Raw genomic sequence first — 19332 nt, forward strand, 5'->3', positions numbered from 1 at the left:
CTCAGAGGGAAAAAGAAATCAGATCGAGGTTTGGCTTAGCAAAGAACCCAGCAGGAACGCATCCAGAAATCTCTTCTTCCTCACAAGGCACCGGGGTAGGGCTGGGTGTGGTGAACATGGCACCTCCATGAAGGACAGGCGCTGCCATGAGAACGCTGAGGCCTGGGCAGGCGAGTGCCTGTTACGCGGCTCCTGCCCCCAGAGAGCAAAATAAAAACCAGCTCTCCTCTGCGCGGTCCGTTCCCATCCAAGGTCACTTTTATGCTTCACCTTTAACCCAGGTAAACGCAAACTGTGTTGAGATACACTTCTAGAATTTAAATGGATACCTGCGAGGAACAAAAGGTGGAGAGGGTAAAATGAAGTAAGAGACACACTGGCAAGGGCTGCCTGTCCTAAGACTGGGCTGGCGGCTGCACCCTGAAAGATCACTAAAATACCACAGTCCCAGCAGACACAACTGCAAGTTTTCTGAACTCACCATACGCAGCAACAAAATCTCCCCCCAGCCAAAGTCAGTGGCTGTCTCAGGCGAGCTGGGTCTACCAGGACTGACAGGCCTCCCAACCGTAACTGTCTTATCTGCAGCCTGATGGTGCAGGACACTGAGGAGGCAGCTTCTGAACACACATGACTTCCAACTTAGTCCTGACCCATGTCTGAGGTTCAGAATGGAGGACTCTGGATAATAAACAAGAAAAACAACTTCTACTGGAGTGTCTGCCCGCTTATAGAAAGAACCCAGGAACACAGGAAAGAAGAGAGCATGCAGCTTGGCCTGAGGTCGAGTGTCTTCCTCATGAAAAATGACATGAAAGAGGAAATAACTTGGGAGCAGTAGAGCCCATGCATGTCCTGCAGCGTGAAGCCTGCCCTCTTAACCATCTCCTCAGCCCAGCTCTGACTCAGTCACCTGAACACACAGCGTCCGAGGGCTTCAGAGCGGGACTGACCTTCTCCATCACCTCATCCCAGGCAGCTCTTCCAGCCTCACATGCCCCTGTCAGAAGGAAGGGAGACCTAGGGCCATGACCACCATGAGACCTACCATTAGGTTTACAAGTAGAGAGTTGCAGAAAGGATCCAGGATTCAAAGGATGGCAAAAGGCAAATCTTTACAAGAAACACAGTAAGATCAAACCTGAACCACTAACCATAATCCCACCCTTCTCCCCTCTCTGTAGTCACCTAAGACTTGGTCCCCATCAATAAACACATGGGGACAGGAGAAGGTAAAATCGTCAAGTTCTGACCTCTGAGTTTCAAAAGCCTCACCACTGGGAGAACCTGAGATACCTCAGACCTGCCCCAGGTGTGAAGAGTCTGAGCAAAGGGCAGGGGCAGGAGCACATGGAGCTCCGAGCTCAGAACAGTAAGTCCAGGCAGCCAGCGAGCTCTGCCTCCAGCCCTGGAGCTGAGAAGAGGCTCTGCACGTGGGCTGGGAGCAGGCATTCCACAGGGGCGGGGGCTGGGCAACAGGCTCCCCCAAGCACAGCAAGTAGGGCATGGTGTCTTGGGATGCCCAGCTGCCCAACCCAGGACACATACCACAACCTACAGGAGAGTGTTTGTAAAAGAAACAAGTGAGGATACCTCAAGCTAAAATGCTCCTGCAGATTAAAAGATACAAAAAAAAAAAAAAGATACGAACTACTATGTACAAAAATAAATAGGCTACAAGGATATATTGTACAACACAGGGAATAAAGCCAATATTTTACAGTAACTATAAAAGCTATAAATGGAGTATAACCTTTAAAATTGTGAATCACTATGGTGTACACCTGTAACTTACATAATATTGTACATCAACTATACCTCATAAAAATGGAAAGGAGAAAAGGAAAAAAAGGCTTCTGCACAGCAAAGGAAACCATCAACAAAATGAGAAGAAAATGCACTGAATGGTAGAAATTATTTGCAAAACATCTGTCCTTATCAAGGGGTAAATACTCAAAATACATAAATAACTCATACAACTCAATAACCAAAAAACCGAACAATCTGATTTAAATTGAGCAGAAGACCTGAATAGACCTTGTTCCAAAGAAAACATATAGATGGTCAACAAGCAAATGAAAAGATGTTCAACACTGCTAATCATCAGAGAAATGCAGATCAAAACCACAGTGAGCTATCACCTCAGATCTGTTAGAATCACCATCATCAAAACGACAAGAAATAACAAATGTTGGAGAGAATGTGGAGAAAAGGGAAGCCTTATGCACTGTTGGTGGGAATATAAATTGGTGAGGTCACCGTGGAAAATAGTATGGAGGCTCTTAAAAATTAAAATAAGAAATACTATATGATCCAGTAATTCCACTCCTAGGATTTATCTGCAAAAAATGAAAATACTACCTCAAGGAGATATGCACTCCCATGTTCACTGCAGCACTATTTACAACAGCCAAGACAAGCAGGAAAACCTAAGTGTCCATCAATGGGTGCAATGGATAAAGAAATTAGCATGTGCATGTACACAGGTGTGTGCATGTGCACACGCGCGCACGCACACACACACACACACGACAGAATATTACTCAGCCATAAAAAAAATGAAACCTTATCATTCGTGACTACATGAATTGAGGGCATGATGCTATGGGAAATAAGTCAGAGAAAGACAAATGACACACTTTCACTTCTATGTGGAATTTGAAAACAAAACAAAAAACAAACAAAAAAAACACAAACTCACAGATACAAAGAAGAGAGTGGCGGTTGCCAGAGGGAGGGGTAGGAGGTGGGCCAAATGGGTCAAGGGGATCAGAAGGCAACCTTTCCAGTTACAAAGTGAGTGAATCATGGAACCTTTCCTGTGAAACAACCAAATTTACAGAACGCTGGCAAGTATGCCGCCCCTGTGGTCAGGCAGGCCATCCCCAGGGTGTTGACAGTCAGTACCTGCAAGTCTGCAAGCTCCACGGTGGGCTTTCCTTGGAGGCACAGGGCCTGCGCAATGAAGGCATGCAAATCCTCCAGACAGAGAGTGTCCACCTGCATGGAGAGAGAGCCAGCATCAGCCCTGGAGAACACAGGCACAAACACATACGCGCACGCGCGCTTGGCAGCAAAGTGCACACACACACACACCAGGGCTGCATGTGCACATGTACAAATGCACGCACACATACATGTGCATACACGCTCAGAGCAGCAAAGCACACACACTACACAATGTGTGCACATGTATACACACACAGACGCGTGTACACACCCAGAACAGCAAAGTGCGCACAGAGAGCTGCATGTGTGTATGTACAAATGCACAGACACACACGTGCATACACGCTAGAGCAGCAAAGCACACACACCAATGTGTGCACATGCACACACACACACACACACACGTACACCCAGGGCTCACACAGAGGACAGTGCATGCACATGTACACACAAACACATACATGTGTACACGCTCAGGGTAGCAATGTGCACAAAGGACAGCATGTGCACACATACAAACACACACACACATATCCATGCACACATACACATACATATATGCATGATCAGGGCAGCAAAGTGCACACACACACAGGACAGCACATGTACACACACACACACACACAATTATACACACAGATACATGCACATGTGCACATGCTCAGGGAAGTAAAGTGCACACATATACACACACAGGACAGCATGTACCCACGTGCACACAAACATGCACACTCAGGGTGGCAAAGCACACACACACACTCTGGACAGCACATGGGTGCACACACATACATGTGCACATGCTGAGAGCAGCAAAGCAAACACACCTCCCTGGGGCAGCAAGGCACACACACACTCTCACATGAGCAGCCGAGCACACACACACACACACACACACACACACACACTCACACCCAGGGCAGAAGAGACATCCCTGAAGGTAGGCGGGGTCTTTTCTCCCCTCATCCACAGCCCCTGGTGTATAAATCTTCATGTCAACCAGAGCCAGGCTGGGAAGCAGAGCCTGGTGCTCATGAGCAAGGCAGAATGCTCCAAAACGCCTATGGGAAGCCTGAGCTATGGTCAAATCTGAGCCTTGGAGCAACGTAGGTCAAGTGTTAACACAAATTTCCAGAGACGACAATTGCGGGGTTTGCAGACAGAAAGCACCCACAGCTAGCCTGAGCTAGGGTGATCAGAGCTGGGACAAACACCCACCCTTGCAAGCCCAACTGTGTCTTTGGATCCCCATTTAAAAGAAACCAGGATTCCCCAAATATGCATCACCTCCCATCCTTTGTGGAATCAAAAAGTCCAACCAAAGTGTGACTAAGAAGCAAGGAGAGACAGAGACACAGAGAGAAAGAGCCTAGGTGGGTGACGCCGGGTCCCAGCAGCACCTCCATGCCCTCCTCACAGGGTCGGGGCTCAGCCACCAAATGCTGCACTGGTCCTGTCATCATCCATCTCCACCTTTATTCCAAAGTAGTTGTTGCCTTTGTATAAATGAAGCTATAATTATGTCACAGAAAAAGCAAGAAATCTACAAATGCGCAGCACTCATGACCAAGAAAAAAGATCTCAACCTACAAAAGCAAGACCAAGCAGAGAATATTTTGTTTTAAACTCATAAGCCCTCACCTCTCTCTTAGACAGGTTTGTTGGCATACAGTTAGTTCTACTTCTTGCCATTAGCATCTTTTGCAGAAAGCTGAGTTTAAAAAACCAGCCTACAAAAAAAGAATCACTATTGGACTTCCCTGGGGATCCAGTGGTTAAGACTCTGTGCTACCACTGCAGGGGACATGGATTTGATCCCTGGTCGGGGAACTAAGATCCTGCATGCCAACAATGCAGCCAAAAAATAAAAAAAAGTAACATTTCATCATACTTTTTCAGTTTATCGATTTCATACTCTTCCACCATCTTTGTAATTAGCAAATATACGCTTACTCCTTGGCAGGAAAGTTATGACCAACCTAGACAGCATATTAAAAGGCAGAGACATTACTTTGCCAATAAAGGTCCATCTAGTCAAAGCTATGGTTTTTCCAGTAGTCATGTATGGATGTGAGAATTGGACTACAAAGAAAGCTGAGTGCCAAAGGACTGATGCTTTGGAACTGTGGTGTTGGAGAAGACTCCTGAGAGTCCGTTGGACAGCAGGGAGATCCAACCAGTCCATCCTAAAGGATATCAGTCCTGAGTGTTCATTGGAATGTTGAAGCTGAAACTCCAATACTTTGGCCACCTGATGTGAAGAGCTGACTCATTTGGAAAGACCCTGATGCTGGGAACGATTGAAGGCAAGAGGAGAAGGGGGTGACAGAAGATGAGATGGTTGGATGGCATCACCGACTCAATGGACATGAGTTTGGGTAAACTCCAGCAGTTGGTGATGAGCAGGAAGTCCTGATGTGCTGCAGGCCATGGGGTCGCAAAGAGTCGGACATGACTGAACAACTGAACTGAACTGAACTGATAACAGACGAGACAAGATTCTTAATAATACCAATTTTTTAAAACTTCACATAGTGGAGATTATTGTGATAAAGTATTTGCTCTACCATAATTATAAAAAATATGCAAACTTTCTATGATGCAATACCCTTCCAGAAAAGTTTCTCAAATAAGCCTCTAATAAAAAATGTTAACTTGGAGGTTGGACTCCAAGTGAAAAACGAGTTAACCAAGCTAAGACTCAAAAAGTTAACAAATGAGGGTTTTGTTTCTTTGCACGCTTTGTACACTAAACAGTATGCATTAATCCTCTGTGGCACCTAATTTAAGCTTAACTATACAAAAGTATACTATTTTAGCCTTATTAATCTAAAGAGAGAATAGTTATCCTTATGAATAACAACACAGTACAGTACCTTTTAATCTAAGGGATAACACTGATGCATTGACTTGTTTTCTACTTTAAAAGTTCCAATTTGAATGTATCCTTTAAAGTCAACCAACAATGAGTCTATCTTTTGCTGACTTATACTAAAAAGACGTCATTTAAAAGGTATTTACTAGTAGTAAGAAGGTAAAAGTGGAAATTTTCCTTCTGATACTTGTCTAGCCTCAGGTTTATATAAATACGTGAGATGTAAAGTGACTATTCTGTGATTTGGGATATTTTCCCGCTGGAAGTGGACTGTCATAGCCAATGGTCACTTGCACAGATGACAAGAAAGCAGAGCTGTGTCAAGTGACGACGAATGGGCTCAAGGACCTATCTCTCCCGCTGGAAAAAGAAATGCAAGACGTAGTCCTAAGAGTGCTAACACAAGGCTCTCCAAGGATCCATCCATATCCCTATATTCACACACAGTCCTGAGAAGAAAACCGCTTATTCTCCTAGAGGAGAAAACTCAGCTGCTCGTCATTGACCAGCTCCCAACTCCCAATATGTCCACCTTAGACGCCTGCAGATTCATAAACAAGGGAAAGAAAGCATTACCTGATAATACATGTATGCACATTTAGTAAAAGTAGCAAAAGAAATGTATTTTTCATTTAAACATTAAATAATCCTGCTACCATTTACTGATTTATACTTTGCTGAGTTTGGTGCAAATAAAGCAAAGTTCTACTGAAAACAAAAGTTCGTCCTGGTGCATGTGAAACCAGTGAGGAGACAGTAAAATTAAAACTCACTAAGGGTGGCTTAACTACACCATGTTTGTGGTGACCACCATCCAAACAGGGACACAGGACAGTCCACGCTCTACAAAGCTGGGCAATTGTGAGAAAGTGCACCAGGGCCTGGACCTGTCAGACACCTCAAGCTTCTTTCATAGGTAGGTGTAGAGCCCACTTCTACGCTGGCAGCTGACAGGGCTCCTCAAATGTACAGCCACACAGAACCCTCACTTTTTGTGAAACAGACACTGGGCAGAGATGGGGCAGGGGACCAACCCTCACACCTCACCCCAGACCACCACACCCCCTAAAAGGTGAGGGCCAGGAGCAAGGGGTGACTGCAGCAGCAACAGCCAGGAGTGAGGTTACCTGCACAAACAGGTAGACCAGGAGGCAGCACAGTGCTTGAAAGGGGCTCTCAACTGCCTGCAGTTCTTCTCGCGAGGATGAAAGGTCAAAGCAGGCCAGGAGTGTGTCCAAGCGCTGGGCCTGGATTCCTGGCTCTTGGCTCAGCCACAGTTGTCTCAAATTAGGTGTTCCCCCTAGTTTAAAAAAAAAAGTCCATTTACCATTATTCTTTGTACTAACAAGTTATAACACGCTTCTCAGAAACAAAGTAAAGAAATAAAGGGCACTGACCTCTTTCCTGGCTGACTTCTTTGGGCTTTCACACTTAAAGCAACTGGAAAGTAAACATTAACAGAACTTCCTGGTTTAAACAAGCAGAAATCCTAAAAGGTCAGCATATATGTATTTCATTGAAAACATTCCTCTTTCTTTAAACGGCTATACTGTGCGGGAAAGGGAGGGTTTTCTCCTGCTGTGCTCAGCTGTGCTGTCCAAGGGAGTGAGACAGACACAGCTGTGATGGGGTGCTTGGTGAAAACACCACTGGTCTACTCAGGTAGTTGGCTCTCTTATTTTCCTGGACTAATGGTTTTCAAAGCACACTGTGCAAAAGAAACAGCTGCCAAAATTGTGTAAGATACATTTTCCTGGGTTTTATATGCAGAAATTATGAATGAATGATTTTCACATTTCGAAATAGTCAAAAACAGCTAAATGAAAATATTTCATAGTATGAGAAAATTGCATGACTCTGCCAGAAAGGATCAAGGGTGGCACCCACACTTGATCCAGAGTCCCGTGGGCAGCTGAGATTTCATCTGTAGGTCCCAAATGCATTGTTCCTGAAACATAACAGCTTCAAAAGTCAAATTATGTCACTTGGCAAAGGCTTCTGTGTGAATTCACGGACAGGAAAGTCTCAGAGCTTCTCAGAAATGAGCAAGCTCCAGAGTGCCGCCCAGAGAAACAGGGAAGGAGGTAATTTCTGTGAATGACAACTTGTTTCATTTTATAAAACAATCGTCTAAGAGGATCTGCAAGGTGCTGGTGAGTCACGTCTTTATACAGTGAAGAAATACTAAGCTTACTCTCAGATTCTTCAATGCTTTAAAAATCATTCCAGATGGACAAACTACCAGTTAGATGTGTGCAAGCAGCTTTCCTAGGTTTATAAAATAAGGATACGCTTAAAATGACCAAAATGAGGCTCTGTGAAGACAGAAAAAATCAACTACATGCTGCCTAAAGAAGAATCTCCAGTTTTGGAGATAAAAACCTATGTCAGACGCTTGCCTGCTGTGTGGTCCGAGACTTGCAGCACAAAACGCAGCATGTTAGTAAGGGAGGCAGCTGAGGATGACGCACAGACACAGGGACCCTGTAAGGGGCAGGTCGGGGGAAAGGAAGCTAAATTTCAAGGTACACCCTTCCGAAGGCCTGTGGAAGGCAAGGATCAAGCAGCAGGAATCCACTGCTCTTAACATACATGTTGTCAGGGTGATGGAAAACCATGAGATAGGCACCTGGATGATCCAGCTTCCAAATGAGTCTAAAAACCACCTGGCATTTTTCCTCATGGACATAGAGATGATTTATATGTAAAAATCCTATCATTTTCTATCGTTATTAACATAAGTGTGAACAGAGCCATTCATCTGAATCACCTGCAACACAAGTTCAAGACCCCACTTCCAAGGTCCTAGTGATGGCTGACGCGTGCCCGCCCTCTGCCGGTGGGTAGGGCTCCCGCTGCTTCTGGAAGCACAGGCCCTGTATGCTGAGCTCAGCAGTGCCAGCAGCCTGTGTCACAAGCCTCAGAAGCAGCCTCTCCAACAACTGAGTGAACTTCAGAGTTTATTAAAACCTTATATCGAGTGGCCTCTAAAATTAATTCATGATATAATAATGAAAGGCCAAATATGGGAAGTGATTTTGGGTATTCTTTAAAAGTACTTCTTGCTGTAAAATGTGTCAATTCATCTTAAATTGTTTTCGTGATAAGTACCTTTAGGTCTGAAATACTGAAATACTAATATTTAGGGTTAAGTATATATCACTTACCAACTGAGAGAAAAAGGAAATACTCCCTCAACTTCTCTCCTTGTACAATTCCACTTATAATGTTTCTTATTTGGTAAATTATAGGCTTGAGTGACAGAACACAATAGTGACTTGAGAGAATTTAAAGCATATAAAAATGGAACATAAATATTTTGGAGAAGTATTTGTTTTGTGAAACAATAAGAAAGGCCACTAAAATAAACCTTAAACTCTGTCCTCTCTTCAAGTGTCTGTGTGCAGAACACTGTCTCCTACAGACAAACATGCTTGACCTTCAGATACTAAGAACTCACAGGAAGAATTTACTTCAACTAATTTTTAGGAGAACTCTGTTTTCTCCCCTCCCACTATGTGTTTTAAGATATGGTCCTTGAAAAAAACTTATTTTTACAGTTAAACACTTTCCTTCACCTCCTCTTCCCAGTTCATCAAGCCCACTTTCAATCGTGGGCTTGAATCTAGATTATTCTTGTCGTGAAGCAAGACAAGAATCGACCCAAGCAGAGCAGCAAGAATCCAACTGTGCTAATTCACAGCTGCTTACTCAGGGGTCCAGGTTTCCTTCTCCCCCTGACGTGACCTTGGGCAGCAGGCAGGGGAGTGAGGCAGGGTGATTCAGCAGACTGGGCCTGGGGAGGTCTGTATAATGCCCTTTCCTCTGCTGTACTAGAACTTCATTATGTACACTGCTCCTGGACCCATGGTAGAAATGAAAATCAGTGTGTGTGCAGTGCTGGAAAAGTATGTTTCCACAGAGATCATTACTGCATCATGTGGTGAACAACTCTGACATTTAATCAAGGAAGTCTGTACCTGGAATGTTCATCTGCAGAGGCCTGACGAGGTCCGGCTGCCTCAGTGGGTTCCCGGAGTACACAAACCACTCCTTGACAGCGGGGCCAGTGCTGAAACCACCTGAGTGAAGACAGCTGCATCAGTGGACGTGCGTACCAATCCATCACCGACACTGAACGAGAACCCCTCAGCCAGACCGATTCCACGCTGGAGAGCCCAGTGAGTTCTCACATCAAAGGTCACCGAGGGGCCTCGGGCATCCACCAGTGGGTCTCTACCCTCTGATCGGATGGTCACCCATCCATTCCCACCAGAACGATGACCTTGGGTGGGGGGTGGCAGGACAACCTGGGTAGGTGATCACTGGGGGCAGAGGTGACCTCTTGATCACCACCGAGACGGCTCCTGTAGCATCCTGCTTTCCTTCCCCACCACCCTCATGCCGTTCCAGAGAACATTTAAGGAGCAGGAATATGACAGTCCTTTCTGCTTTTAAATTCACTACTTTACACAACTATTAAAACTAGTGTTATGTCAGACAAATCAGAAAGCTGGTAGGAATAATCTAGAATAAAGGCACTTCTGTCTATTGCTAGGTTACTAACTGCTACGGAAGTTCAGGCGGCCCAGTCAGCTGCAGTGCTCCACTCAGCCGCACACTCACCGTGCCCTTCCTCACCTCTGCGTTTGGCCACGCTCTGCTCTGCTCCCGCTCCCCTCCACCACTCCCCCAGCCCACCGCAGACGCCCACCTCCTGTGCCCACACTTGGCGAGCCCCCTTTCCTCCCTCTCAGCAAAATCTCCCATGCTCCCCAAACACTGCAGCTCACTCAGCCAGCACTCTGGCTGGAGTCCCAAAAAACTGAGCTCCCTAGAGCAAAAACCATTCTCCATAAAACACAAGGCCCAGAGCAAATGCTCATTAACTGCAGGTTTAGGAGCAAGTTCATCTTAGCCTAAATTTCATACACACAGAAATAATTTAAAAAAAGAAAGAAGATCTGAGTATTCTTAATGTTGTTAAAAATAAAACAACCCAATTTCTATGTAACCCTCTTGGCCAAGGTTTTTATTGCATTAAAAAATAGCCAACTGAGTGAATGCTGCCCTGCTCATGCCAAGAGACAAATGTTACTAGGTTCTGTACTCCTACTCAACCACTGCTATTAAGGGACCTAGCCTGCCAAGTGACTCCTTGGGAATCACTAAAACATTCACAAAACCACATCTGACATTGCATGCAAGTGACCACCTTTTATCTAAGACTGTTCACAGCATAGAGGTTCAGAGGCAATGTCTCAGAGTTTTAACTCTAAGTGACACACACAAGAGAGAGAGGCTCAGGGTGGGCACCGGAGCCTAAATACACCCAACAGTCCTCCTAGCTCTCCGCTGTCAGGACCGAGGGAAGCAGTTTTTGGACCAATATTCCAAGAGACACACAACATCATCTCAGTTCAATTCAGTCGCTCAGTCATGTCTGACTCCTTGCGACCCCATGACTACAGCACCCCAGGCCTCCCTGTCCATCACCAATTCCCGAAGCTTGCTCAAACTCATGTCCATTGAGTCCGTGATGCCATCCAACCATCTCATCCTCTGTCGTCCCCTTCTCCTCCTGCCCTCAATCTTTCCCAGCATCAGTACTCCCAATGAATATTCAGGACTGATTTCCTTTAGGATTAACTGGTTTGATCTCCTTGAAGTCCAAGGAACCCTCGAGAGTCTTTTCCAACACCACAGTTCAAAAGCATCAATTCTTCAGCGCTCAGCTTCCTGTATGGTCCAACTCTCACATCAATACATAACTACTACAAAAACCATAGTTTTGACTAGACAGATCTTTGTCAGCTAAGCAATGTCTCTGCTTTTTATTATGCTGTCTAGGTTGGTCATAGCTTTTCTTCCAATAAAAAAGTGTTTTTGATTTCATGGCTGCAGTCAGCATCTGCAGTGATTTTGGAGCAAAAGAAAATAAAGTCTGTCACTGTTTCCATTGTTCCCCCATCTATTTGCCAGGAAGTGATGGGACTGGATGCCATGATTTTCGTTTTTTGAATGCTGAGTTTTAAGCCAGCTTTTTCACTCCCCTCTTTCACTTTCATCAAGAAACTCTTTAGTTCCTCTTCACTTTCTGTGACAAGGGTGGTGTCATCTGTACATCTGAGGTTATTGATATTTCTCCCAGCAATCTGATTCCAGCTTGTGCTTCATCCAGTCCAGCATTTCTCATGACGTATTCTGCATATAAGTTAAATAAGCAAGGTGACAATATACAACCATGACGTACTCCTTTCCCAATTTTGAATCAGCCCTTTGTTCCATGCCCAGTTCTAACAGTTGCTTCTTGACCTGCATACAGACTTCTCAGGAGGCAGGTAAGGTGGTACAGTATTCCCATCTCTCTAAGAATTTTGCACAGGTTGTTGTGATCCAAACAGCTAAAGGTTTTAGCATAGTCAATGAAGAAGAGGTAGATGTTTTTCTGGAATTCTCTTGCTTTTTCTATGATCCAATGGATGCTGGCAATTTGATCTCTGGTTCCTCTGCCATTTCTAAATCCAGCTTGAACATCTGGAAGTTCTCGGTTAACATAATATTGAAGCCTCGCTTGGAGAATTTTGAGCATTACTTTGCTAGCATGTGAGATAACTGTGTGGTAGTTTGAATGTCCTTTGGCATTTGGGATAGGAATGAAAACTGAGCTTTTCCAGTCCTGTGGCCACTGCTGGGTTTTCCAAATTTGCTGGCATATTGAGTGCAGCCCTTTCACAGAATCATCTTTTAGGACTTGAATAGCTCAGTTGGAATTCCATCACCTCCACTACCTTTGTTTGTAGTGATGTTTCCTAAGGCCCACTTGACTTCACACTCCAGGATGTCTGGCTCGAGGTGAGTAATCACACCATCATGGTTATCTGGGTCATTAAGATCTGTTTTTGTATAGTTCAGTGTATTCTTGCCACCTCTTCTTAATATCTTCTGCTTCTGTTAGGTCCATACCATTTCTGTCCTTTATTGTGCCCATCTTTGCATGAAATGTCCCCTTGGTATCTCTAGGTTTCTTGACGAGATCTCTAGTCTTTCCCATTCTATTATTTTTCTCTATTTCTTTGCATTGACCACTTAGGAAGGCTTTTTACCTCTCCTTGCTATTCTTTGGAACTCAGCATTCAGATGGATTTATCTTTCCCTTTTCTCCTTTGCCTTTCACTTCTCTTCTTTTCTTAGCTATCTGTACGGCCTCCACGTACAACCATTTTGCCTTTATGCATTTTTTCTTCTTGGGGATGGTTTTGATCACCGCCTCCTGTACAATGTTACAAACTTCTGTCCACAGTTCTTCAGACACTCTATCTATCAGACCTAATCCCTTGAATTTATTTGCTACTTCCTCTGTATAATCATAAGGGATTTGATTTAGGTCATACTTGAAATGGTCTAGTGGTTTTCCCTACTTTCTTCAATTTAAGCCTGAATTTGGCAATAAGGAGCTCATGATCTGAGCCATAGTCAGCTCCTGTTCTTGTTTTTGCTGACTGTGTAGAGCTTCTCCATCTTCCTCTGCAAAGAACATAAACAATCAGATTTCAGTGTTGACAATCTTGTGCTGTCCATGTGTACAGTTGTATCTTGTGTTGTTGGAAGAGGGTGTTTGCTCTGACCAGTGCGTTCTCTTGGGAAAACTCTATTAGCCTTTGCTCTGCTTCATTTTGTACCCCAAGGCCAAACTTGCCCATTACTCCAGGTATCTCTTGACTCCCTACTTTTGCATTCCAGTCCCCTATGATGAAAAGGACATCTTTTTTTGGCGTTAGTTCTAGAAGGTATTGTAGGTCTTCACAGAACCATTCAACTTCAGCTTCTTTGACATTAGTGATTGGGGCATAGACTTGGATTACTGTGATATTGAATGATTTGCCTTGGAAACGAACAGAGATTATTCTGTCGTTTTTGAGACTGCCCCTAAGTACTGAGTTTTGGACTCTTGTTGACTATGAGGGCTACTTCATTTCTTCTAAGGGATTCTTGCCCACAGTAGTAGATATAATGGTCATCTGAATGAAATTCGCCCATTCTGGTCCATTTTAGTTCACCGATTCCTAAAATGTTGATGTTCACTCTGGCCATCTCCTGTTTGACCACTTCCAATTTACCTTGATTCCCGGACCTAACATTCCAGGTTCCTATGAAGTATTGTTCTCTACGACTTTGGGGTTGGTACTTCTATCACCAGTCACATCCACAACTGGGCACTGTTTTTGCTTTGGCTCAGCCTCTTCATTCTTTCTGGATTTATTTCTCCACTCTTCTCCAGTTGCATATCAGGCACCTACTGACCAGTGGAGTTTATCTTTCAGTGTCAAATCTTTTTGCCTTTTCATGGGGTTCTCAAGGCAAGAATACTGAAGTGGTTTGCCATTCCCTTCTCTGGTGGACTACATTTACTCAGAACTCTCCACCATGACCCGTCCATCTTGGGTGGCCCTACATGGCATGGCTCATAGTTCCACTGAGTTAGGCAAGGCACCTCAGCATTATCTGCCCAGCTACAATCCAGGAGGACGGCGCTGCCCGTGGAGATGAGTCCAACAGGAGCGGCAGGCCTAGCAGAGAAAATAGGCTCAAAACCAGCACCAACACCAGGACCTCTTCTCTCAAAATTTAGACCAGCACATAAGCCTGATCCCCTCCTTCCTCACTGTGCAGACCAGCGCTGACACCAAACTCCCTCTTTTCTCCATAACTTGGACAACAGAGGGTTTATTTTCTTGGGCTCCAAAATCACTGCAGATGGTGACTGCAGTCATGAAATTAAAAGACATTCGCTCCTTGGAAGGAAAGTTATGACCAACTAGACAGCATATTAAAAAGCAGAGACATTACTTTGCCAACAAAGGTCTGTCTAATCAAAGCTATGGTTTTTCCAGTGGTCATGCATGGGTGTGAGAGTTGGACCATAAAGGAAGTTGAGTATGGAAGAATTGATGCTTTTGAACTGTGGTGTTGAAAAAGACTCTTGAGAGTCCCTTGGACTGCAGGAAGATCCAACCAGTCCATCCTAAAGGAGATCAGTTCTGAATATTCATTGGAAGGACTGATGCTGAAGCTGAAACTACAATACTCTGGCCACCTGATGAGAAGAGCTGACTCAATAGAAAAGATCTTTTTTTTTTTTTTTTAATTTTACTTTACAGTATTGTATTGGCTTTGCCATACATTGACTAGAAAAGATCTTGATGCTGGGAAAGATTGAAGGCAGGAGGAGAAGGGGATGACAGAGGATGAGATGGTTGGATGGCATCACTGACTTGATGGACATGAGTTTGAGAAAGCTCCAGGAGCTGGTGATGGCCAAGGAGGCCTGGCGTGCTACAGTCCATGGGGTCGCAAAGAGTCAAATACAACAGAGCGACTGAACTGAACTGGGGGTTAAGTGCATATTAATTCCAAAGTATTTCTTAATTAACAAGCTAAGAAAAGCTTTTGCTTTTTAAAATGATTAACTGAACACCTGATGAGCTTAACTGAGCAGAACACGAGTGAGCTTCGCTGCATGAACTGTAGCACTTGCAGCTATCCGCTTACAGAGCCTGGACCAGGAAACTCTCAGCTAGCCAGAAGATGAAACTTCAACTGGAACTGCTGATCTTAATTTTCATTCCCTACACAAAATTTTATCAGAAACTGTGCGGAAGGATACAGGAAAAGAGACACAAATGAGCATCTTTTCTGAAGTGGAGGCCAGGTGTCTGCAGGCTCTTCTGCGTCCTGCCACTCCCCTGGTGAGCAGGCAGGTGACAGGGATCCTCAGGATGCCTGTTTCCTCCTTCTGCCAGAAGAGGGTAAAGGGCAGCGCGGAGTGGCCAGAAAAGCCTATCAACATGCAAAGAATAAGTCTTTAGTCTGAATGAAGTCTCTATACAAACCGAGACATTCACTTGGAAGCATTTTCACTGTTAATTCAGATTATCCCTACCACAGACACAGTTACAGCTCCCTGCTGCTACCAAAAGCCACGGCTAGATGTAAAGTGTTACCTGAAATCTTCTTAAAATAAATGCATTTTACTGGAAAATTAGCCCATTCTCTGGTTGCTGTTGTTCAGTCACTAGGTCAAGTCTGACTCTTGCAATCCCTTGGACTGCAGCACACCAAGCACCCGCCAGGAGTTTGCTCAAGCTCATTCCCACTGAGTCGGTGATGCCATCTATCCGCCTCATCCGCTGCTGCCACCTTCTCCTTCTGCCTTCAAACTTTCCCAGCATCAGGGTTCAATGAGTCGGCTCTTCAGATCAAGTGGCCAAAGTATTGGAGCTTCAGCTTTTGCATCAGTCTTTCCAATGAATATTCAAAGTTGGTTTCCTTTAGGATTGACTGGTTTGATCTTGCAGTCCAAGGGACTCTCAAGAGTCTTCTTTAGCACCACAATTCAAAAGCAACAATTCTTTGGCACTCATCCTTCTTTATGGTCCAACCCTCATATCTGTACATGACTGCTAGAGAAACCACAGCTTTGACTCTATGGACCTTTCCTGGCAAAGTGATGTCTCTGCTTTTTAATATGGTGTCTAGGTTGGTCATACCTTTCTTTCCAAGGAGCAAGTGTCTTTTAATTTCATGGCTACAGTCATTTTTGGGGGGAGCCCCAAAAAAGAAAATCTGTCACTGCTTCCACTTATTCTCCTTCTATTCACCATGAAGGGATGGGACCAGATGCCATGATCTTAGTTTTCTGAATGTAGAGTTTCAAGCTAGCTTTTTCACCCTCATCAAGAGGCTCTTTAGTTCCTCTTTGTTTTCTGCCATTAGAGTGGTATTATCTACATATCTGAGGTTGTTGCTATTTCTTCCAGCAATTTTGATTCCAGCTTATGATTCATCTAGCCTGGTATTTAGCATGAAGCATTCTGCAGAGAAGTCAAATAAGTAGGGTGATGGTATACAACCTTGTCACTTTGTACTCCTTTCCCCATTTTGACCAGTCAGTTGTTCCATGTCCAGTTCTAACTGTGGCTTCTTGACCTGCATACAGGTTTCTCAGGAGGCAGGTCAGGTGGTCTGGCATTCCCTTCCCTTTAACGACGGATGTTCCAGTTTGTAGTGATCTACACAGTCAAAGGCTTTAGTGTAGTCAATGAAGCAGTTCATGTTTTTCAGTCACTCAGTCATTTCTGAATTTTGTGACCTCATGGACTACAGCATGCCAGGCTTCCCTGTCCTTCACTATCTCCCGGAGTCCACGGGAGAAGGGAATGGCAAACGACTTTAGCATTCTTGCCTTGAGGATCCTATGAAGAGTATGAACAGACAACGAGACAGAAGTAGATGTTTTTCCAGTCCTCCCTTGCTTTCTCCATGACCCAACAAATATTAGCAATTTGATCTCTGGTTCCTCTGCCTTTTCTAAACCCAGCTTATACATCTGGAAGTTCTCGGTTCATGTACTGCTAAAGCCTAACTTGAAGGATTTTGAGCATGATACTTGCTAGTATGTGAAACGACTGCAACTGTACGGTAGCTGGAACATTCCTTGGCAATGCCCTTCTTTGGAAATGAAATGAAAATTGACCTTTTCCAGTCCTGTAGCCACTGCTGAGTTTTCTCTGAGGTACCACATATTTTCAGAGGTTTAATCTGGCATGTATTTTGAAATAGCAGAAATGTTTGCAATAATCTAGTTTGTCTGAATGAAAATAAAATCATCTTCTTAGATGCCTACATACGAAGAAAAAGAGAAGAGGGGATTGAGTTTGATCATTCCTAAAAGGAAAGCTTGATTTTCTCATTTGAACTTTCAATTTGCTGGTTTCCGAGTTCAAGGAGCAAAGTAAAACTCAAGTGAAAGTTCTTTGTTAGTTTTACTCTCTATTCACACTATAACATTTTATATGAAAAATGAAAAATAACAATCAAAGTTGTTCTTCTGCTATTTCCACATTATACCATTTATAAAAGCTTCTGTGTATAACCAAGAAATGTTACCCTGGGAGCAAAAATGTGGGTCTGTCTACATGTCCAACCTTTCTCCCATTAAAAACTCTTGATTATTTCAACACACAAAGCCTCAAAAGTGCCCACTCCTCTCACAAGATCTGGCAGGTCTGTGAGCACTGGGAAGGGAAGAGAATGAGCAGAAGCAATGTCAACTATAACCTCTCAGTCACAGGGATTTTCAAGTTTGATAACAACTCTCCAGGCTTTAAAAAATATATATTTAAAAAATAATAATAATTAAAAAAAAGTATATATGTGTCTTTATGATCCTACATTTTTTATATTGCTGGATTAATATATAATTATGAGTGGCATTAGTGCTTAAAAAATAGAAAATTCCCCCAAACTTTCTTTTTTATATCTATATTTGGGAAAAAAGGATTACTTTTAGGTCAACCTCTTGGACTGGGAGGAGCTGATGCCCTGCAGGCGCTTTGCAAAGGTGCCCGTAACAAGTCTTATCAGCCTCCTGCAATTCCCATTGGATTCCTGGAATGTCTGCATGGTGAAAATGAGGGGAAAGTGACAAGGAAAAAGGACAGTTAATATTAACAGTTAAAGGGGGCCACAGGCATGGGCTATTCTGAGCTGCGAACCAGTGAGATGGGAGGGGGAAAGCAGACAGAGTCTGCCTTCTTGCACCTTTTTGAGTTTCTTTTATTTCTTAAAATGCATCAAGCTTCCTGATGATTTTATCTAATCTTATCACTAGGGAGACTAAAAAACAGACAGTGTTAAAATCAGTGGTAAGAACAGGCATGAAGCCAAGGACAGGCTGAAGACTGAGTGACTTCAGGGTTTCTCCCCTGTTTTGGCCAAGATGCCACTGAGTTGTCTAAACACCATATGCTCCACTATATAAATACGGGGAGGAGCGCAGTGACCAAGCACTCCCTAAAGAGGCACCCTCCAACATTCCAGATGAACTAGAGCATCCAACAGATCTGTTATCCACACCCTGCCCATAATTAGGGACTTTGAGGGATGAAGTCATCAATTTGGTGCCATGCTCTGGCTCAGACCTCCAGTGTCCACAGCTGCACACCTGCGGGAGCTCTGGTGCGGAGAGTCAGTGACTGCGGAGCTAAAGGCACCTTTGATTCTAAACCTCACTCCAAACAAGTAGCTCCCTGCCTGCCCGTCAGACAGGGTTTAGAGACAGCTGCTCGTGTAGCAGCGTTTGAGGGACCATCGCTCTCCCTCGGTGTCTGAAATTCAACCATCAGAGTAACCCTTTTCCAAAGAATGCCTTGCTAAATGCAAGCACTTCTGAAGAGGCAGTATTTTAAACACACGTATCGGTCACTAACTCACACTGAGACATCTGCCAGGTGCAGCAGGACGCCCCTGACCAGGCCCCGCTTAGCCTGGTGGGGAGGTGGCCACGGACGACGTGCACGGGCAAGTACAAACAGTAATGGGCTGAAGAATGAAGAGTGCACGGTGCCCGCAGAGAGGAAATTACTTCTTTCCAGGGAGGGAGAGGAGACACTGGGTCAGTGGCCCTCTGGGGCACCTCCTTCCTCCCCCGCTTCCCCGCCCAACCACGC

At 44.3% G+C, this 19332-nt stretch overlaps 1 protein-coding gene across 9 annotated transcripts in view; it reads right to left on the minus strand.

Annotated features, from left to right (window-relative positions):
- Positions 1-19332, minus strand: part of FAM120B (family with sequence similarity 120 member B) — an 80148-nt gene that overhangs the window by 19674 nt on the left and 41142 nt on the right. For all 9 annotated transcript variants that reach the window (XR_011485603.1, XR_011485602.1, XM_070461413.1 and 6 more), the window contains 3 exons: positions 9802-9903; positions 6949-7121; positions 2908-3000 (listed from right to left, as the gene is read on the minus strand). Coding sequence is in view for 7 of the 9 variants with exons in the window: in XM_070461413.1 (XP_070317514.1) it covers positions 2908-3000; positions 6949-7121; positions 9802-9903 (368 nt within the window). In the remaining 2 variants the exon portion in view is untranslated. The remainder of the gene's footprint in view (positions 1-2907; positions 3001-6948; positions 7122-9801; positions 9904-19332) is intronic.

The sequence above is a fragment of the Odocoileus virginianus genome, chromosome 34, assembly GCF_023699985.2.
Source record: "Odocoileus virginianus isolate 20LAN1187 ecotype Illinois chromosome 34, Ovbor_1.2, whole genome shotgun sequence".
NCBI classification, from domain to species: domain Eukaryota; kingdom Metazoa; phylum Chordata; class Mammalia; order Artiodactyla; family Cervidae; genus Odocoileus; species Odocoileus virginianus.